The 22,548-nt window shown below is 40.2% G+C and overlaps 2 protein-coding genes across 4 annotated transcripts; one reads left to right on the top strand and one right to left on the bottom strand.

The window, feature by feature from the left end:
* Window positions 1-2,865: 2,865 nt before the first annotated feature.
* Window positions 2,866-6,211, bottom strand: rbmx2 (RNA binding motif protein X-linked 2). Its single transcript, XM_034683152.1, has 6 exons — window positions 6,097-6,211; window positions 5,108-5,223; window positions 4,969-5,020; window positions 4,752-4,881; window positions 3,957-4,155; window positions 2,866-3,780 (listed from the first exon to the last, which is right to left on the bottom strand). Exons 1-6 carry the CDS (start codon window positions 6,099-6,101, stop codon window positions 3,170-3,172), a joined length of 1,113 nt encoding a protein of 370 aa, XP_034539043.1. The 5' UTR covers window positions 6,102-6,211; the 3' UTR covers window positions 2,866-3,169.
* An 877-nt stretch (window positions 6,212-7,088) lies between these two features.
* ap4m1 (adaptor related protein complex 4 subunit mu 1) lies at window positions 7,089-21,211 on the top strand. Of its 3 annotated transcripts, none has more exons than XM_034683140.1 (16): window positions 7,089-7,406; window positions 8,132-8,190; window positions 8,697-8,782; window positions 8,949-9,055; window positions 9,229-9,325; window positions 9,584-9,694; window positions 9,809-9,886; window positions 11,430-11,492; window positions 12,876-12,942; window positions 13,357-13,410; window positions 14,111-14,217; window positions 15,152-15,243; window positions 15,892-15,936; window positions 16,457-16,507; window positions 19,976-20,093; window positions 20,278-20,590. In XM_034683140.1, exons 2-16 carry the CDS (start codon window positions 8,133-8,135, stop codon window positions 20,467-20,469), a joined length of 1,326 nt encoding a protein of 441 aa, XP_034539031.1. In that variant the 5' UTR covers window positions 7,089-7,406; window position 8,132; the 3' UTR covers window positions 20,470-20,590. The 3 variants fall into 3 exon arrangements, with proteins under 3 accessions (XP_034539031.1, XP_034539030.1, XP_034539032.1); XM_034683139.1 differs by having other exon boundaries at window positions 7,090-7,406; window positions 8,129-8,190; window positions 20,278-21,211; XM_034683141.1 differs by lacking the exon at window positions 7,089-7,406 and adding an exon at window positions 7,734-7,738.
* Window positions 21,212-22,548: the final 1,337 nt, after the last annotated feature.

Here is a 22,548-nt window from a genome sequence, read left to right as displayed (position 1 = left end):
GACTCCCAGGGTGCATTTCACTAACAGGCAACCAATCATAGAGTTTACGCTCTATTTTGATGTGAGAAAAATTACATTGAGAGATCTGATGAAACATGGTAAAGTTTAGATTATATATAAAATATAAATATATATATGAAATATACATTTAAGAACTATAAAATTAAAACAAATAAAACGTCTAAAACATGGTGTAGGTCATTATAGTTCATTCTTATCATGCTGTTTTATGTCCAAATGTCAATTTTTTTGAATTTTATATTTATTTGTATTTCAAAAAGTAGATGTGATGTCGTTGACAGCTCTCTTGACCAATTAGGCTCCTGCAGTGTTCTTCAGTACAGGATTATCAGAGTAGAAGAGAAACTGCGGGAGAGACTGAGCAAACTCAAACTTCTCAAAGACAGGTGTCTGCTTCAAATCAACTCACAAATCTGTTCTGCTGTGTACTGGACTAACTTGAGGGATCTCAACGTTTTTTCAGTAAGTTTAATGCTTGTTTTGAATGTGACGGCGGTCTATTGACTCATCCAGTCGGGTTGTTTCTGCGCATGCCTCGGTACCAACATTGCGAATGTTGGCGCCCGTTAAGCATAACATGGTGAGCCCAAGCGGCAAATTCCGGTCTCAATATATGTAGCCGATGCGGAACTGCAGTTCATCAAGTGTCCACTTGAGGCTGGCTGTAGAAACACCAGAAACAACATACACACCCATTCAAAGAAGACGATATTTGCAGCAGAAATAAACATGTTTACAGCCTGGTACAAAAAACAGCTTTGGTCTGAAGAGCTAATTTCTCTATCGGCACACACTGTACGGGGGTAATTTTTTTCATAATGCGACAGTTCAGAAGATGTTAAGATTACGAGTTTTGTCCAAATAAGGACATGACTGACTTGATTGACAGGCGGGAACACTGTAGTTGTTGGCGAGGAGGCTCAAACCCCGCCTCTTTACTTCACCAGCTCAACTGAGTTGAGCTGGAGTTCCGCATTTCCAATATGGCTGCAGCCAACGATTGGCTTCAAAACAGCGCTCAGGAACATATGGGTGACATCACGGATAATGCGTCCAATATTTATGCAGTCTATGATCATAACATGGTGAGCCGCGATGACTAGAGCAAGTCCTGTCGTCATTCAAGTGTTTGATTTTAAAGTCGGAGGTTCTCTCACACATAACACAAATAAATACAATTTCACTGAGAAATAACGTCAATAAGCAACTTTTGTTATCAAATTAACACAACATGGGGCGCATCCCTCAACTGAGCCCACCATAGGGTGCTTTTGTTACCCATAAAATAACAGCCCCAGTGTAAGGCTAATAAAAATATGTTATTAAAAGCATTCATATGATCAAAAAAGCCATTTACTGACAAATAAAGGTATTTAATGACAGGTGATGGAAGTTGAATCATTACTACTGGTGCAAAAAGGTCAATAACGTGTACGCTCAAGATGGAAATGGTCACCTTATGGCAGGGGTTCCCAAACATTCAGCCCAGGACCCTCAAAATAAAGGTCCCAAAGACTTCCGACCCACACCCCCCACTGTCCCTCAAAGTCATTAAATGCTGCTTCATACTCGACTAAACTGGTCTGTAGAAAATTAGCCTACCTGCTTCCTGTGCTGTTATGAATGAACCTGCTGCTATGGTGCTTTTGTTAATTAACTGTTAACTAACCCTAACCTCAGGAGTCGTCTGGCAACATAGAAAAGAAAAAAAGAATAAAAAATGTTTATTTGCAAGGTTTTATTTCAAATTGTACTACTATTTGTATCAATATTTTTACAATAATGGGTAAAATATGTAAGATAATGTATGGTTAGGAGGTAGTCATGGGAAATAGAATCAAGCAGAAGCAAAATGTGCCGGAACTCTTTTCCGCAGATTGATTTGACATAACGTGTGATCACATTGCCTCTGGTGTTGCTCTTGTTAGTGAAAGTTAATAACCGTTATCAAGGGGTTGTGACCAATCAGAGCCAGGCTTCTTACACATCCGGAATATCAGTAAGAAAGCCGGGTAATATGTCACTTTAGATTACTTAAAAACAAATATACATTGCAGAAGACATCTCGCGACACCCCATTAGTGTATTGCAACCCCCACTATGGGAACCCCTGCCTTATGGGACTCCAGTCACTCTGTGGACTTGATTGTTTAATACAATATTATAATTGTGATTCTATACCATAGACTGCATAAAATATGGACGTAGTATCCGTGACGTCAACCATCTGTTTCTGAAGCGCAGTTTTGAGGCCAATCGTTGGCGGGAGCCATATTGCTGCTGTCGAGCCAGTGTGACGTAAAGAGGCGGGCTTTGAGCCTCCTATCCAACAGCTACGGTGTTCCTACCTGTCAATCAAGTCAGCTGTGCCTCTCATTGGAAGACTCGTAATCCTCATATCTTCTAAATTGCCGTGTAAGAAAAAAAATGCACCCCCCCTTACAGTGTGTGCCAATCGAGAAATGAGCTATCCAGACTACACTCGTATTTTGAACCAGGCTGTAAACATGTTTATTTCTGCTGTAAAGATCGGCTTTTTTTGAATTGATGTGTATGTGGTTTCCAGTACTTCCGGAGCCAGCCTCAAGCAGATCATCGATGAACTGCAGTTTTTAACACTTCCGCATTGGACTCACATTTTTAGACCGGAGGTTGCCGCTTGTTCTAAACACAAAGGCACACTGATGATTGGCTGTTTTGGTCTTATTAATGGCACATCTTATTTATCTCAGCCTTCACACACTGCCCACCTAGCAAGTCAGTCCTTAAAGGTTCAGTGTTTAGACACTTCGATCACCTTGTTCATCTCTGAACTCTTAAAATCAAATTCATAAAAGACACCAGTGAATTTCTTTGTTTTATTACATAAAATGTTTTTTAAATTTTTACATAAATCTAACATTTTAGGATGAAAAATGGAGCATCAAAGAAAGACAACCTCAATAATTACAAACAACTTTTCAGAAGGAGATGTTAATATTGTAGGCCCGTTGTGTTCTCTCTCTGAAGGTCCTCTGCAGGTTAGGTAATGAGCACTCCAGCCTCTAGATGGCGCCAGCAGCACATCTCCATATTTAACTCATACACTTCATATTTACATGTTTTATATCATAAAAAACGAAAGATTCTCGGTGTTCAGCAGAACCTCTCAGTGTCGATGTGACCGCTCTCTCTCTGTCTCTCTTCTTCTATCGTTGTCTCTGTCACGGTCAGCTTCTCTTCTTCTATCACCACCTCTGTCCCTGTCCATCTCTCTCCTCCTATCACCATCTCTCTCTCTATCTGTCTCTCTCCTCCTATCACCATCTCTCTCTCTATCCGTCTCTCGTCTTCTGTCACTGTCTCTCTCTGTATCTCTTCTTCTATCCCTATCCGTCTCTCTCTTCCTCTCTGTCTCTCTCTCCATCTCTCTTCTCCTGTCTACCTCTCTCTCTCTGCTCCTGTCCCTAGTCCTAAACCTGTCATCCTCCCTCTCCCTGTCCATCTCTCTCCTTCTCTCCTCCTCCCCCCTCAGTCTCTCATTCTCCCTCGTCGCTCTCTGTCCGTTCTCTTGTCCACCAGGTGGCGCCCCCCTCTGGTTGTACTTATCGTAGGCAGCGTCCTGCTTCTCCTCTTTGACTCTGACGGCAGGAGCAGGAGGAGGAGGTGGTGAGGAAGAGGAGGAGTGCAGTGCACGGTTTTCCCTTTCCTTTGCCTTCTGTTTTTCTGCCTTCTTCTTCTCCTTCTTCTCTTTCTTCTTTTTCTTCTTCTCTTTCTTGTCTGCAGTAGAAAACAATAAGAGAAATACAGACTCATCACATATTGATTCTTGTATCTCGTCATGAATTGAGTCACTTCGCCCCCTGGTGTCAAAATAAGAGAAATTAAGCCAATAACGCAATGCAAAAAACTGCAGATCCTCAAGTGTCCACTTCAGGCTGTCTCCAAAACCTCACCTTTCTTGAGTTTCTTCACAGGGATGGCGTACTGATCGTCTTCCTCTGAGGAGGAGGAGGAGGAGGAGGAGGAGGGTTGGGGAATTGCAGGGGCACAGCCCTGCTCCCTCAGCTGTTTGGTGATATCATCAATATCCTCTGAGTCTTTAGGAGGACGGTAGTCTCTGACGTGGTCCACGCGGATGGTCCGACCTTTAATCTGATAACAAACACAACAGAGCTTTTTAAAATGCATCTTAATACACATCAGCGATGTTTTTAATTCACACAGATAACAGTAGCTTTGATTTTACTTCATCTTGTATCCGTTTGGTTGTAAGGAAACATTTTCACCCTTATCACATTAATGATACCCGTTCTTAAAGCTGCTGTTGGTAGGAATGGTGTAAAAAACTTTACTTTTTTTCTGCTGGGTTTGAAGAAAAGGTCATAATGCCCATCGGTACTCAGCAGTAAGTGAAGTAATTTGAGACTATTGCGAAATCTGCGTTTTCCAATGCCTTTGTATCAAGAAATGTTTATTCCCCTTGTTTCCGTTATGACGGACCAATCATAGCTATCTCCAATCTTCTGTCCTGATTGGTTAAGGGGCGGCCCCTACTACGTCCTCCGATTGAGTCTGTGTTGGGGGGCTAAGAGGAAATCTGGTTGGGAGGGATAGTGTTGACATTCGAAGTCCCTCTCTCTGAACAGATGTTTACTCTGTGACTACCAACAGCAACTTTAAGCTACATCCATCCACGCCCTTACTAATAAGGGTAAACAGTGCTTGTTAGAGTGTAACAACTGTGTCACCTTAATGCCGTTGAGGTTGTCCACAGCGAGGATGGTGCTCCGCTGGTCCTCGTAGCACAGGAAACAGAAACCTTTAGACTTCCCCGTCTTCTTGTCTCGCACCAGGTTGATGTTCACGATTTCTCCGTACCTGCAGGGAGGAGAGGAGAGTCAATCTGATGGCTGTCTTATCTATGGCCAGTCTTATCCAGGGGCAACAGGATGCAGGTATACGTACTGAGAGAAGACACAGATGATGTCACCTTCAGTCAGCTCATATGGAAATCCCCCTGCAGGATAAAAAACACCACATGTAAGTGCTTCTCTGTCACTTCTCCAATCTCAGAGAACTCATCAAGCCAGGAGGGTCATCTCACCGATAAAAACCCAGGCACTGTCCTTGTACGCTGTGTGCCAGGAGACAGACTCTTTCACCCCAAGGTCGGCCTCGCGCTCATTCAACTCATTGATCAACTTCACCTTTGTCAGCGGACTGAAAACAGAGGACAGGGGAAAACTTTAACTTCTTCTTTAACTTAACCAAGATATATCACATTCATCTGACACACAAATATAGAGCAATACAGTCCTCAAATTGTACTTAAAAACACGATTAACTCTCATTATTGTTTTTTTATGTTGGTTGGTAAAGCCCCAAAGTCATGAGCTGTGGTAAAATACTTATATTTTGTTCATTTGTAATGTCGTTAGGTAAAGTGCCTCAAATTTCAGTTCCCTAAATTCACTTTAAACATATCTTTAATATTTATTTCATTATTTAATAGTCTTGACAGTAGGAAAAGTGTATCTGATTTCCTACAATATTCTTCTGTTTTCTGTAACAGACTATTTACAACGTTTACAACAGACTCTGTTCAATTTTCGTCAAATTTAAGGTCTGATCCTCCTAAATAACATGAATTATGTATGTGTAAGAACTAACTCCAGATAATTTCCGCAAACGTTTCAATGAATCTTGTATTCGGAGGACAAAGAATGGTTAGAAATAATCCTACTTTATCAAAACAGGCGATGGAACTCCGTTTAACCAGTGAAACACACATCAAAACTTCGATTTTATGAAAATGAAAATACTTTGGTGAAAGCCGAACCCTTAATCTGCTCCCAATCATTCATAATTAAGTTATATATTTCTCAGGTGACGCTTGTTTTCCCTGCTATTGAAGAGGAACAGTTTACATGTGTGAGCGGGCTTCGATAGATGAGGGAAACTGGCTCCACGTTAACTATCAGCACGTTAGCCTCTCAAGAAGGTCGCTACTACTGCTGGTTAAATTGAGGCTGACACACAGATAGAAACAAGTTTATGTTTTTTAAATATTTTAAAATTCAAAAAAGTACTTACTTCATGGTGAGGCAGACTGAAACGGATACAACGATGTTATGGTGGAAATGGTCGTGCTTGGTGACATGAACCACTTCCGGTGTGTTCCTGCTCCTGCTGCCACCTTCTGTTTGGAGGACGTTATTACAAGCTACGTTCATACATCATAATGATTAGTGTAAAGTTTTAAAAAGAAAGAAAGAGAAAATAAAATAAAATCTCACCCCTTGTGCTGCTGCCCTATCTCTTGCCCTGCCTTCACCTACTTAATGCCAAGCCTCAACACTGCACCGACAGCCCACTTAAACAATCATTATTTAGACATCACCCCGCCCCCCCTCCATCTCTGTATTATTATTATTATTATTATTATTATTATTATTATTATTATTATTATTATTATTATTATTATTATTATCATCATCATAATAATTATATAGTTATTTTATTATTCATGTAGTTGTTATTTTTATAATCTTATCAATCTTTCCACTTTCCGCTTCTCATATTTGGAATGCATCGGAAGATATTCACCAACCATCATACCTTCAATCTTCCCACACAAACATTAACCATCACAAGACACACTTTTTGTTTATTTATTAATTTTTTCCTCTTATTATTAGTATTACTTTTATTACCACTTCTCTGTCTATCTTTTTTTTTATTATTGTTGTCCATATTAGTGCCTTTTTTACGTGTTATTCTATCTACTATCACTTGGTCACCCTTTCTTGTAAAGCACAATACTTGCACAATAAAAAATAAATAAAAATACAAATGTGATGCTCCAAAGTCACAGGGGACAAAAAAAAAAAAGAAAAAAGATTAATGTCATTGTTAAGAAGGCAAAAGATTTAAAGATGTATTACAGGCAACCTTATACAATTGTATTAACTCATAGATAGATTGGGACAATAATTAGATGTGTTTGAGCCAGGTTTGAGCTAAATAAAACTGGTTAGCTTCCCCGCCCGTCCAACAGGTGGCGCTTTTTGCTGTCCTCCATCTACTGACCCGGATTGTAAACAGCTTGCTGAGCGCACTGTAGCTGTACCGAGCTGTACACATACATATTAAAGAGCGTTTCTGTAGATGAATTAGTGTTTTACTTTATGAATGCATACACAAAATCAGACTTGTTATGATGTTATCCTGGCCCCTGTCTTATGAATAGTTCAGATCCGAAGTGATTGTTTACTTTAGGCACGATGTGCCATCATAAACAGGTGTATTTATAATGTTACTGCCATTCATGGCTATGTAATTTAACATTACAGTTATTATTACTGTCTCAGCTTTACCTCTGCTTTACTGAAAAACAACCAAAGGTAAGTTAAACTTGAATGGTTCTTACAAGAGAGCATTAACACGATTTTCAGCCAAACCTCCTTTCAATTTCCTTCAATATTGACATCTCCAAGTTTTTAAACTTAATTGGCATGTTAAAATGATTTTTTTCTGCATATACGACCTCTATATAAACCTATGTTAAATGCGGATTTTGAGAAAGGGAGATTTTACTAACCATATTTTAAATTCAAGCTAAGGAAGGTTAATGTGCTGCTCACTTTCGACGTCCCTAATGGAACATTTTACAGTAAATTGTCACATAATTAACTGTGAAACCGAGACTATTTGTTATCACAGGATATAACCATAGGTAAACGGTATACAACATGCCTCTATTTTATATAAGGATGTCATATAAATGTTTGTTAAATCGAGTAGTTCTTCATTTACTGTCAGAGATTAAATTAGCTGTATATTGAATGGGGTCTGGTAAGAGTTTGGCCTCCACAATTTTAACAAGCAGGGTTTCGAAACTGTCTGGATTTAGCTCCCTTTTTTAGAGACAGGTCATTCACAGTGAAACGGAGTACTGTGGAAATGTATGGAACTCAATAAAATCCTCAAATCGTATAATTCGAGTCATCATACCTTAAATGACAGATAGAGGGAGCTGATGTAAGACAGACGCTTATAATGAAGAAGTATTTATCATTTAACCTTGTGTTTATTATTGCCTGTGTCTGTCTCTTTTTGTGGTCAGCAGGATGATCTCCCAGGTCTTCATCTTGTCCTCACAGGGTGACCACCTCATCTATAAGGACTGTATCCTCCATTAATCATCAAATACAAACTTAAATAATAGAAAAGCAATCTTTATAACAACATTTGCTGTTCTTCTCTATAACACACATAAGCAACATCCATCACATTCTCACATGCATTCATCTACACACGTTTCCATCCATATTATCACTGTAAAATGAGCTCTTGACTGCAGCAGGAGCTTGTGCATTATTGTATCTTACAGGGATATTTTTGCACAACAGGTGTTATTGCACCATAAGTAACATATTTTTATAGCATAAAGAGCATTTGAAATTGATATTTTTTGTTTATTGTTTTAATGTTATGTTTGATGTTTATGACAACATTTAGAGTGTACTTAATGCTGCATGCTCTTCGAACAGAATTATAGAACATATTATTATTATTATTATTATTATTATTATTATTATTATTATTATCATTTTAGTAGTAGTAGTAGTAGTAGTAGTAGTAGTAGTATTGAAACAAAACAAACAAACAAAAACTCCTTAACCCCCTGTCAGTCCGGGGAGAAGCCGGAACTGATGCTGTCAATATTTTCTACGAGAAGGTTACCGTGCTGACTGGAGACCAGCCTCCTGTTGTCATGGTATCACAGTGTTGATGTGTATTTGTGTGTAGCATGTTGTGTGGCCTTATAAGGAGCCGTGTTTTATTCAGAGGTCCTCTTACACCTGCAGCGTCACAAAGTAACTGATTATTTTACATCTCCTAACATTATCCCTGAACGCACCACGGGTTTTCTGCTTTCACAGAGTCACAAAGATCTTCACTTCGTCCACGTCAGGCAAGGAGGGCTGTACTGGGTCGCCACAACCACAGCTGACTCCTCCCCCTTCACTGTAATAGAGTTCCTCAACAGGTAGACTTACACTGAACGATTTATAGGGTCACAGCTTGAGTTCAACTTTAATCTGTCATGTAGATTTACACAGGTCTCACTATTTACATATTTACCCAAATATCAAAACACGGATTGAGAAGGACCTGTGTTTTATGAATGGATTAAATCAAGTGTGTGATTCTGTGTGTCAGGCTAACCGCTCTGGTTAAAGATTACTGCGGAAGCCTGTCCGAGAAATCTGTCCAGATGAACTTCGCCCTCATCTACGAGCTGCTGGACGAGATCGTGGTGAGTCTCACTGCATCATGTAACTCCTGTGACCTCGAAGCAGGACTGCAGCGAAGACAAAGTTGTTGTTTGATCTCACTGATGATGGGCTCTAGTTTCCTCTCAGCTGGTCCGAACATTAACAACACGGCTCTCCATGTTTGAACACACACTTCGCCATTTCTGCCTGATAGACGTCTAGGGTCAAAGGGATCATGAAAGCTACATAATCTTACATATAAGATAGAGAATTAGTCTCCTTGTCTCTGTGTGTGTCAGGACTATGGTTACATCCAGACCACCTCCTCTGATGTCCTGAAGAACTTCATCCAGACTGAAGCCGTCTCCTCCAGACCGTTCAGCCTGTTTGACCTCAGCAACGTCGGCCTGGCACGTTTGCTTAAAAAACCCTAGTGTGGCATTAAATTCTGAAAATACAAAATTTATATTTGAGTGTGATGCTTCTGTCTTTTAAGATGCTCTGTTGTTTTTGTGTGTCCTCAGTTTGGAGCAGAGACACAGCAGAGTAAAGTGGCGCCAAGCTCTGCGGCCACCAGACCCATCCAGTCCAGCAGAGAGCAGGTACAGGACCGGCTGGGGCGGGGAACCTCATCAACGCTCCTCATGAAACATTATTGGACATGTAAAACATTCAGGTTGTTGTGCAGAAAACAAAACAACACTGAACACACACCTTTAAAGGGAAATGAAGACACATTACGATGTTGGTTGATCTTAAACTGTTCCCATGAGGTTGACCGCAGAGTAAAGTTCAGGAAAGCTAGCCTGTGTTTGAACCATAGACTGTATAAGATATGGACGTAGTATCCGTGACGTCCCCCATCTGTTTCTGAAGCACTGTTTTGATGCCAATCGGCGGCGGCAGCCATACTGCTGCTGTCGAGCGATTGTGACGTAAAGAGGCGGGCTTTGAGCCTCCTAGACAACAGCTACAGTGTTCCCGCCTGTCAATCAAGTCAGCTCTGCCTCTTATTGGAAGACTCATAATCTAAATATCTTTTAATTGCCAGTTAGAAAAAAATTCACCCCCGTACAGTTTGTGCCAATCGAGAAATGAGCTATCCAGACTACACTCGTTTTTTGAACCAGGCTGTAAACATGTTTATTCCTGCTGTAAAGATCGACTTTTTTTGAATTGGTTATGTATTTTGTTTGCAGTGCTTCTGCAGCCAGCCTCAAGCGGATCCACGATGAACTGCAGTTTTTAGCACTTCCGCATTGGACTCATATTTTTAGACTGGAGGTTGCTGCTTGGCTTTCACACAGTATAAAAAATGTGCTTTCGCTTCCACAGAATAATTAACAATCATCAGAAACCTTCAAACAAAAATAAAATAGAAATGACTAATGTGAGATAGAGAAGTTGTAGAGGACCAAATTAAAGCCTCACATTTTATCAAAGTGAGGAAAACTATTTCTCCACGACACAAAACAAAGCAGAGTAAAGTTACTTTCAGTGAGTTTGATTGATTTTCAAATTAAAAGCCTCACCAGTTATTTGATTCATCTGTAAGTGCAATGACAGACAGCGAACAGCAGACTCTTTTCACTTTACTTTCAAGCACAAAGATGGAAAAATCAGCATTTTTAGCGTCTTAATTGCAAAGATTTGCTGCTTCAGATTTTGACTGTTAGTCGAATAAAAGAAAAGATTTTTGGAAACCTTCTTTTGTTTAAGATAAATCATCATCCTGACATTTTTATTAGCTTTCAAGACGTTTATTCCGACAGAAAATAGAGCGAGGAGGATATCATGACTAAATGGATGTATTTAAAGAAATCTGTGAGTGCATAAACTCAATTACTGTATTGAAATATAAACCTCTAGATTCACAAAGATTCACACGAACATGGATTTATCTGTTATTCCATTAAAGTCAGAGTGGTTATGAGCGTGTATCGTCTACATTTGGCAGCACTCTGACCGTCGATTGAAGAATAATGACGATCTGTCACCGCGGACAGAGTTTCAATTGTTTTTGTAAATGGCTGGGTGTTTTAAAAATAACCAGTCAATGTTCCAGTAAATAGTCACGTCCCAGTTGGACTGCAGACTTCCTGAAACAAAGTGAACATTTTCCATGAATGTGTTTTGTTTTTCCAGGGTGGAAAGAGCGAGATATTTGTGGACGTGATTGAGAGGATGTCAGTCGTCATCGGCTCCAACGTGAGTATCCAAAACAGCAGTCAGAGTCCGAAACACTCCTATGTACAACTATGAATCTATATCTAACTATGTACACGACTATGAATCTATATCTAACTATGTACACGACTATGAATCTATATCTGTCTGTTAAATCTTTCATGTATTATGATGTGTTAAGTTGCACTACCAAACAATCCCTTTAAAAGGCATGAGTCTGGCTTCTGTCTCTGTTTTCTCATCGCTCTTAAAGCACAGACACTGTGCTGACAAACATACAAAACAAGGGTATAGATTACACGAAGGTAACGTTATCTAAACATTAAACTATTTAATGAAGCCTTGTAGATTGAGTGTGATGAAGAGATGCTGAGATAAAAAGACAGAGTTACAGGTACATTCAGATTAAGTGCTTTGTAGCATTCACATTATTGATATGACAAAAAAGCGTACTTAATCAAATCATGAGGTCAGATTCACACGGCACATTGTGAGAAGTATATTCAAGCACAACCATGCACACAAAGTTTCTCAGCTCTGTGCAGCTTGCTCTTGTTTTGTGTCTGACAGAGTAGATAAGCTGTCAGCATCTCCCTCCCTCCCCCCTTGCTCTTATTCTGACGGGTCAGATCTGTCTACGTGAGCCTGCGTATTATTATGAAATCAAGTCTGAACAGATTTAATTCAAGTCTGACTCTTCAATTTCAACTTCAAGTTCAATTTAAAGACTTGTCATACAGACTTTTTATTCTGGTCATCCATCAGAGGAACCGTTCTCATGATTACCTAAAAGTTTGAGCGCGACACCGCCTACACTCTGCGTTTGCTTTTGGAATTGATCGGTAGCTTTTCATCTCACTTGCCCAGGTTTAGTGAGTGCAAAATGCCCAATATCCTTTTGTAAATCAGTGCTCATCCTTTTCAGAGCGGCACAAGTGTGTAGTGAAAAAAACAGGGTTTTAGGGGTGGTGGTGATGATAAGGATTATTGTTGTGTTGGTTTTATATTGATACATACCATCGACTGTATAAATAATGGACGTAGTATCCGTGATGTCACCCATCTGTTCTTGAGCGCTGTTTTGAAGCCAAACGGTAGGAAAAAATTCATCCCCTTACAGTGTGTGCCGATTGAGAAATGAGCTACGTAGAGCCAAGCTGTTTTTTGAATCAGGCTGTAAACATGTTTATTAATGCTGCAAAGATCGTCTTTTTTGATTGGGTGTGTATGTGGTTTTCGGTGTTTCTGCAGCCAGCCTCAAGCGGATTCTCGATGAATTGGAGTTTATAACACTTCCGCATGGGCTTCATATTTTGAGACCGGAGGTTGCCACTTGATATATACCAAATAACCTCTACTTACCTACTTATGAATATGATATGATATTGATGGTTTGTGCTGCAGGGAGTCGTGATGAAGGCCGATGTCGAGGGAGAGATCAAAGTGAAGTGCTACATGCCGAGCTGCTCAGGTGAGATTCTACATGTTCTTTGTGTGATGGTCGAGTCGAATCTGAAGAAAAATAACCGCCCACTTTTTAGCTAATCGATTATACATTTCTGTCATTTTCCAAGATAACATGGACGCTCTGGTTTCAGGATGGTTTATTGAGAAGCAAATTGAAGATTTCACCTTTAGCTTGAGAAACTGCTGATCGTTTTTACAGTTTTTACACTTTGTGCAGACAAAGTCAGAGCTAACGTATCCTAACGTAGTTAGAGTTTGTCTAGTAGAAGTAGGATGTAGATGGTTTGTAGCATGATCATGATCTGGGTAAAAAAGGAATGTAACAAAGGGTTAGTCTTCGCCTTCAGTTGATGTTTGGACCTGACGAGTAGAAAAATCTGACACAGCTCTCTTATACACGGTGTCCTGATTTTAACAGAGATGCGCATCGGACTGAATGAAGAGTTCAGCATTGGAAAGTCACAGCTCAGAGGTAACACACACCGAGACACACACTGTAGGTTGATTACAGGTTTGAGTAACACTTCTCCTATGTGAATCAGCTGATCTGATGATAAGACAATTAATAAAGCCATCAACATCCTGGACTGGAACACAGAATCAATATGAAACATGTTTGCTGCTTTAAGTTCAGATTTACTTTCATATGTGAAGTCAGAAAGTCAACAAACACTGGCTTCTGTGCTTCTGTCTCCAAACACACACACACACACACACACACACACACACACACACACACACACACACACACACACACACACACACACACACACACACACACACACACACACACACAACATGTTTTTATTCTCCAAGCTTTATTGAACAGGTGAACATAATTTCCTCCGCTGTTTAATTTCCTGCTGACGTATTTTCATGGCTCCTGGCAGTGCTTTCACACACTCACGTAGAGTCCATTTTCATAGATAGAGACACAGTACTCATCTTTTAGTCAACTGTTTATTCATCCTTTGACTTATTTGGAAGAGTTGCCATCTTTTTAGTCTGTTCTTTACTTTCAAATTGACTCAAATTGTTCTTTTTGTACATTGTTTTAAATTAATTTGATGTCTGTAAAATGTTTAATTTTTTCAACATGTCTTGCTGTTCTCTGAAGGCTGATGCTTCATGTTGTTTCTCAGAGTTTATAATGTTGTGTTTTTCCTCCTCAGGTTACGGGTCTTCAGTTCGAGTCGACGAGTGCAGTTTCCACCAGGCGGTTCGACTCGACGAGTTCGACAGCAACCGGATCCTCCGACTGTGTCCCAGTCAGGGAGAGGTGCGTTTTTACGTGTGCATTAATCAACATTCAGACAAATCTAAATGTACTATAGTTAGCCAGAAAAGCTAATATCCATGGGCAGTTTCTTTGCCAGATGTCGTTTGGCATAAAAAAAAAAAAAACACAGGAAAAAAACCACAAATGTTAATTTTGTTTATACGAAGCTGCTCTTTAGCTGCTGTGTGTTTGTGTTTTATACAAATCTTTCCATATTATCATAAAGGTATTGAGAGTGTTGTTACTACTATCATGTTGAAGTTTAAAACTTCTGCCCTTCCAAAAGTTCAAGTGGGAAATTTCCATTGAATAGTTTGGGCTACTACTTGCACAAAGTATTGAAATAAGTATTAAATTGTGACCCATTACTTGTGATACATATTGTTTCTTGACCCAAAGTATCGTGATTCATATTGTATCTTGACCCATATATCGTGATACCCATTGTATCGCAATCCATATATCATGATTTTTTATGTTTCTTGACCCCTTTATCGTGTTACATGTTGTATGACGACCCATGTATTGTGACCAATGTAACATGATTTTTTATTATGAGGTCTTTGGCAATACCCTAGTTTCTGAAAGTTTTATTGAATGATTTTCTGACTTTGACCTGTGTAAGGCTTATTTTACAGCTTTTTTGACAGTTTTATTGGCTTAAATAAATCGTCTCTGAAAAACGCTTTTTGTGTCAGTAGGAATATATCTATCGAAATAATGGTCAAATAAGGTTAGAGTAATTTTCCTAGATAAACATTAAAAACACTTGGTTTGTTCTAAAGATGAAAGCACTCTGAGTAGTTTTGGGTCTATTTTTCAGTCTTTTTTCCAGACTGTGGTGTTACAATCATCTTCCTTTCCTCATGATGCATGAATCATTTTTTCCTAATTTCCTCTCTCCTCCTCTTCTCTATGTTCTGTTGCTTTGCAGCAAACAGTGATGCAGTACCAGGTGAATGATGATCTGCCCTCAGCTCCTCCATTCAGGCTCTTCCCAACCATTGAGAGAGACAGCGGAGGAAGGTAGACCAACACAGACAATACATCAAGAGCCTGCGAAGTTAGAGGTTGGGCGTGACTTTAAAATGATGCTGCAGCAGTCCTTATCATTGCTACAACTAACTGAACGTATGCACAGAATCAACAGATGAGTGAATAGAACATACTCAAGAGCAGAAAAGAGTAGAAGGATTTCAGTCCTGGATTCCTGCTATGTTAGCATTTTTCAACAAAGCAGCTGAACTTGACAGAACACCAGTCACATGTTACAAACTTGTACGCTGTGTTCTCACATGAGCTCACTCGACTTCACCTGCAAATCTTACTAGTGGGCCTGGCAGAAGAAAGCCTGGGTAAAGTGGGTGTGAAAAAAATCAGCAGTTGCTTTCACACATGCAGCTTACTCAGAAAATATCTACAACTTTCAGGGGTTTTGTGCATGTGTGAAAGCACTAAGTGAATTCTAAAGCAGGACTTTTAGTTGCACAGTGTGTTTGTGTTATTAAGTAAAAAGATTTGTGTACCATTCATGTGTTTCTTCACCCTTATTAAGGTTCATTGACATAGTTGGGTGTTCAATCACATAATAATAGAACTCTAAAGGTTTGCTATTGAAAATATCAGAGCCTGAAAATGCTGTTAGAAACTCAATGATGTTTTTGTTCTGTGCAGGCTGTTGATGTACCTGAAGCTGCGCTGTGATCTGCCACCAAAGAGGTATGGTTTTATTATATGATTAAAACTATATCGTGTAATATACACTAATAAATACTAAATGGGAAAATAATTAGTCCTCAGTCATAGATCTGTTTTCTTTCTCTGGAGACTTTTCTTTAATCTTTACTTTCTCACAAAATACAAAACAACATTTAAATACTCAACCTGGGGACAGAAAAGTTGTTAAACTGGTTCAATGCTGAGCAAGACATCATATTTTATTATATTTATTTAATGTTTGGTCTATAAAATCTTAATTCTAAAGGGGATTTAAGCTGTCAGGTGAATAAAGGGCTGTAAAAAGTGAAATATTTCCCTCGTCTGAAATGGAAGAAAAAATATAAAACAACTTAAACACTAAAAACATTATGTACAAGTAGCTCTAAAATGCACCCAAGTAGTCTTTTGACCTTAGTGTGCCAGGTCATCCCTCAGGAACACAGTGTTCATAAACATGCTGAGGATTAATTAATGATGATGTTGATGGTGTTGATGATGTCGTCATTGTTTTTCTTCGCAGCTCTGCCATCAACGTGTGTGCATCCATCCCTGTCCCTAAAGGCTCCGTGAGGTGAGTCGCCTCAGTCAAATCAGCTGCTGCTCTCTGAGTCTGATGTTTGTTATTTAAAGGAGTACATATGTAAAACCTCCTCCTGAGGCCGTTCTGCTTCTCGTCTGTTGGCTTTTTATTTGAATATGACTCAGTGCTTTTTCTCTCTGGAGCGGTCGGGGTCTCTGAGTCGACTTTACACTGCGTTCCAAATTATTATGCCAGGTGCATTTTTGTGAATATTTCAAAAAATATGATAACAGTCGTTCTCAAATTTGTTAAGAAGTCAGATAGTGAATATATTTCTTCAACTGTGTGTGGTTAAAATTATGCTTTTCAAAGTATGTCGGCTGTATTTTCAAATAAATGCAGAATCCGCAGAAATGAGCGTGCCAAATTATTATGCAAGTTGGTGATAAGAGCATTTGACTTGTGAAAATCAAAAACTAGGCACCATTTTAAATGTTCTATTGATTGAAAATAATAATATTTACTACAACTGTATTCAAACTTAAAAAAAAACAACAGTTTCCTTTACATTTGTATACAAAATAAAACTGTAAAAGTCTTTGAAACATTTCAAATCTAAAGTGTTTATCAAATGTCCAATATAACCTCCTTTTCTCTCAGTGAGGGTCAGAGGTCACTGGTAAACTGATTTAGTTTCTGATGACTTCTCTGCTGTGAGCTGCCACTTGTATGGCTTCCAAAGATGCTCTTTGAGCTTTATGTGTTGCCATCACTGTAAATTATCTTCTTTATTATTGATCACAAGTTCTCAGTCTGGTTGAGATCAGGTGAGCAGGCTGGCCAGTTCACGAGGTGATCGTCTTCAAAGCCCTGAGATGCCATCCTGTCTTGGGAATAACGTGAGGCATGTGACGGTGCATTGTCCTGCATGAAGATAAGCGTCTTTTTGATTGGCTTTTCCTCCATGCAAGGGAACTTTTACAACATCCTGAACCCAGAAAGGACCAACAAGTTCATAATTAACAATGACAGCCAAGAACATAACACCACCACCGCCTTGTAGACGTCATAGTCGAGTTGGAGCTTCATGGCCCCTTGAAATCCAACCAGATGCTTACCATCAGGTCCTTTAAGGGTTGCCCGGCACTCATCAGTGAATATAACTTTGGAGAAGTCGGCCTTCATGTATTGTTGAGCCTATTCCAGTCGTTTTTCATGATGTATCTTCTTCAGTGGAGGTCTTTTCTTTGCCTTTTGGACCTTTGCCATTCGTCTTAATGTCCCACATGGGGTAGACATAGGTACATCATCAAGCCCCACAGCTTCAGAAATGGCCTGACTGGTCGCTAAGGTTCTTTGAGCAACCTCTTGTTTGGTTTTTGACAGTTCTCGGTTTGTTAATGTTCGACAGGCTTTTTCTCTTCTGGGTTTCCTCCCATTCTGACTACTTTGAAAGTATCTTTTTATGGTTCAGTGGTCAGGCTGTCATTTCTTGGCTACATCATTGTTAGAGTCCCTCTTACTCAGACTCTTGACAGTTTGACTCTTTTCCTCTTTGGTCAGGTCACTTTTCTTGCCCATGGTCAAAGTTGAATAGGACTTGCATAATAATGTGGCACACCTATATACACGTGGTCTGTAATAAAGAATATTAGAATGCTTTGTAGATTCAAAAACAAATGGTTTTGTTAAAGCACAAGGCCTTAAATACATCATACTAAAACACTATTTCTCGCTGAACATCAGTCTTCCAGGTTTTCAAGAAGAAGTTTAACTTCATAATAATTTGGAACACAGTGTATAAATTCAGAGACATGTCAGTCCGGATAGAAAGTCGCTCACAGAGCGAGGTCCTGTGTATCTGTGAGGGAATAACATTATAAAAGCTGACTATGTTGGGTCGCTGTTTTTAAATAGAAACATCATCACCAAAGTAGGACTCACCATAAAGCCAGAATAAGGCGCCCCTTATTTGTTATTCAAAATGTATGGAAATGTGAGTCAATGACTTGTGAAGAGTCAGGTGCTCCGACATGTGAGGTAGGTTTAGACTCTAGCTGCTGTACCAGAGTTCACTCACATCTGAGTTCATCCACTGACAGATTTTCTGTTACAACCCTCCTTCCAGACTAAAACAATCATAATCTCACACATTTACTCAGTTTTTGAGTTATCATCAGGGATTGGGATTGAAACTCATTTTTATCAAGGATCTGATGATGCATTTTTCAAAACAAACTCCCCGGGGCCATGCGTTTAGTCCATAGACTGTATAAAATATGGATGTAGTCACCGTGACTTCACCCATCTGTTTCTGAAGCGCTGTTTTGAGGCCAATCGTCGGCGGCAGTCATATTGCTGCTGTCGAGCAATTGTGACATAAAGAGGTGGGCTTTGAGCCTCCTAGCCAACAGCTACAGTGTTCCCGCCTGTCAATCAAGTCAGCTCTGCCTCTCATTGGAAGACTTGCAATCTCAATATCTTCGAATTTGCTGTGTTAGAAAAAAAGGAACAATCCGTACAGTGTGTGCCGATCGAGAAATGAGCTATCCAGACTACACTCTTTTTTGAACCAGGCTGTAAACATGTTTATTTCTGCTGTAAAGATCGTCTTTTTTGAATTGGTGTGTATGACGCTTCCGGTACTACCGAAGCCAGCCTCAAGCGGATCCTCGATGAATCGCAGTTTTTAGCACTTCCGCATTGGACTCATATTTTTAGACCGGAGGTTGTCGCTTGGTTTAGTCTGACCCCTCGACACAAAACAATGAACCACATGCATCATAACAACACTTTGAACAACAAGTACTTTGGTCACTCAAAGATCAGTCCCTGAATTTGTCACACAAATAATCTCACAAAGTGTAAATGTGTCCCCTCACATGGGGGAAAACAAAGCCATGTTTGATAGCCTGCTTCAGAGATGGCCAGACAACTTCCAGGAGAAGGAAGAGGAGGACTCTGTTCGGGATGCTGTTATTGTTAATGTTAACGCAAAATGACAGGTTTAAATCATGTGAAAGCTCTGAGAAGGATTAACAATCAAATCAGTGTGTGTGTGCGTGTGTGTGTGTGTGTGTGTGTGTGTGTGTGTGTGTGTGTGTGTGTGTGTGTGTGTGTGTCTGTCTGTCTGTCTGTCTGTCTGTCTGTCTGTGTGTGTGTGTGTGTGCGTGTGTGTGCGTGTTCGTGTGTGTGCGCATATGTGTGTGTGTGTTTGTGTGTGTTTATGAAGGCTTTTCTGCCTCATTGCCTCTCTGATCGGCTCTGTGACACCACAGGAACAACCGCTGGTGACCTTTGACCTATGCAGGGACCCCATGGAATTGTTTACAGAAGTTTAATGTTTCACAGCAGGTTGTGTGTGAAGAAGCTGAGGTGAACTTATGTGTGTGTTTTTGTGTTTGTGTGTGTGTGTGTGTGTGTGTGTGTGTGTGTGTGTGTGTGTGTGTGTGTGTGTGTGTGTGTGTGTGTGTGTGTGTGTGTGTGTGTGTGTGTATATGTGTATTTGTGTGTGGTCAGTTTGTCTCAGGAGCTCAGCAGTCCGGATCAGAGCGCAGAGCTGAAGGTGCAGAGTCGAGCTGTTGAGTGGAAGATCTCTCGCTTCACGGGAGGAACACAACAGTCTGCACTGTTCAAGGTGACCACAAGCACGCACACACGCACACACACACACACACCTGCAGGAAGAGTTTATGATGCTTCAGTTTCACTCACAGAGAAGGTTGTTTGAATATAATGTACTTGTTGACAAATACATGCAGTTTAACATCAGAGACAGTTTGAGGCTTATCATTGTTTCTGTCTCTTCCTCTCGTCTGCAGCTTGAGGTCCCCGGTCTCAGCTCTGCCTCCATGTTGGAGATCGGTCCGGTCGGTCTGAGCTTCGAGCTGCCAAAAATCACCATCACAGGGCTCCAGATCCGCTTTCTCCGCCTGTCGCCTGTCCAGCCCGGCCCGTCGCAGCGCTGGGTCCGCTACGTCACACACTCCGACTCCTACATCATTCGTGTTTGACTCCAAAATCTACGCTGATAATCTCATCAGTTTCATGATGGAGCAGCAGAGAAATCATGTTTTACAGACTGATGACAGACTGTATGTATTCTTTATAAATGGAAGATTCAGTCTGTTTTTTTTTTTGGGGGGGGGGGGGGGCGGGGGCAGAGGGGCAGAGGGGCAGAGGGAGAAAGATGTGCAGTTTCTGTGCAGATGTGTAGCTCCTTCTAGGATCGTCTGTTATCTCCACCCTGTCAGCTACCCATGTGGCAGTTGAGCTCAGTCTATGGTAGCATTGATAGTTGTGAGGTAAGGACGTGACCGATTAGCTAAGACTAGGAGTCTTTTCAATCAAACCAGCACTCCACAAGGCTTATTCACTTTAAAGCCTTCTTTAAATGCATGATTAATGAGGGAGAAAATATATATTTAAGAGTGCCGCTGACGCAGTCGCTTGCTTGTAAACTGTGTAACTAAGCTTGTAGATTAGATTTGCTCCGTCCGTCCAGCTCCTAATCCCTCTAAAGGTCACTGGTCCTGTTTTGAGAGGAATTATACCTGGCTGTTAAACACACTTAAGAGTTGTTAGGTGACACTTTTGCTCCTGGTTTGGCCTCTTTGTGGGATTTGTTTTCAATGACAAAATAATTAAAACACCACCAGACTCATGCTTTAAGAGTTTGGTTAACTTAAGGGGAAATTATCTCGTTCATATGTTTGTCTGTAAATAAATTTGAAGTCATGTTTCTTCTTCATATAATCTTGTGTTTAATGTTTTTGTTCTTGTTCTCTGGTTAATCTCTATTTACAGATTCTGCATAGAAAAGTTGAATCTGAAGGAGGGGTCTGGCTTTTCTGAGAAATGTTCTTGAATCTGTTTGTAGTACTGTGTAGTCTGAGCAGTGTTGACCAGCAGTCTTGGTGTCTGCAGGAAAAATAGTCCATACAGAGAGCAAAAGCAGGAGGAACACAACGCTGGTTGAATGACATCCCTGCTCCCATGGTTGGTAATCTGAGGAGGATTTATTTCTCTCTCTATACAGAAATCTGCATGAAGAGCAGCTAACAATCTGCTCTAGATCAAATATTTACACTGAGACACAAATCTGCTTGAAGATGTGTCAATTTCAATTCAATTAAATTTGCTTTATTGGCATGAACAAAGACATGTTGCCAAAGCACATTCGATTTATACACATACATTACGTATAAATTCATTCATTACATATATATTTATTACATATTATATATACTACATATTTTATAAGCATTAAAACAATGGTGTCACCCATACAGCATATCTCAATGTCCTCACTTGATGCCGTATGCTCATAAAAGCTTCATCTAAAATCAGATATTATGTGATGGTGCATCCCTCAGGCTGTGACAGGCAGACGCATATTCAGCAGCCAGAGGAGCTGCTGACCCTTCCCCCAGGAGAACTGACAGTTTCTCTTCTGGGGTTAATGTTGGGAAGTTTGTTACTATTTTAGTAATTTCCCTGTAGTGGGAATCTCTTAGTAAAGATAACTTGCTACAGTGGAGGAGGAAGTGCATCTCTGTCTCTATGTCCCCTGTAGAGCAGTGAGCATATAGACGCTCCTCTCTGGGTAGCCATGTCTGCCTGTATCTCCCTATCTCTACAGCTAGCTGGTGGTCACTCAGCCTGTATTTGGTCAGGATACGTCTTTATTTTGTATCTCTGACACTGTACAGATATTCAGATCATTTATAATCACGGTTTAGGGTCAAATAACAATTCATTCTACTTTGGGTCTTTGTTTGGTTTCTCCAGTGTTCTAAATACAGATCTTTGGAGTGCTTCATGATGAGTTTAATTTTGTTGTGTTTTGGATCAGTGCTGATTGGAGTATGGCTGATTAGCTTCCTCACCAGCTGATTAATGGTCCTTTTCCACCGGCCTGTCTTAGCCCTACTCTACTCGACTTGACTCGACTCTACTCGGTTTGTGTTGCGTTTCCACGGGCGCTGTACCTCGTGTAAGATGCCAGTTTTTCGTACCTGTTCTGCTCTGGTTCCAAGCGAGCTGAGCCGATACTAAAAGGTGACGTTGACAGACTGTCGGCCACTGATTGG

Source organism: Notolabrus celidotus, chromosome 5 (assembly GCF_009762535.1).
Source record: "Notolabrus celidotus isolate fNotCel1 chromosome 5, fNotCel1.pri, whole genome shotgun sequence".
Classification (NCBI taxonomy): domain Eukaryota; kingdom Metazoa; phylum Chordata; class Actinopteri; order Labriformes; family Labridae; genus Notolabrus; species Notolabrus celidotus.
This window is presented reverse-complemented; position numbering and strand designations above follow the sequence as displayed.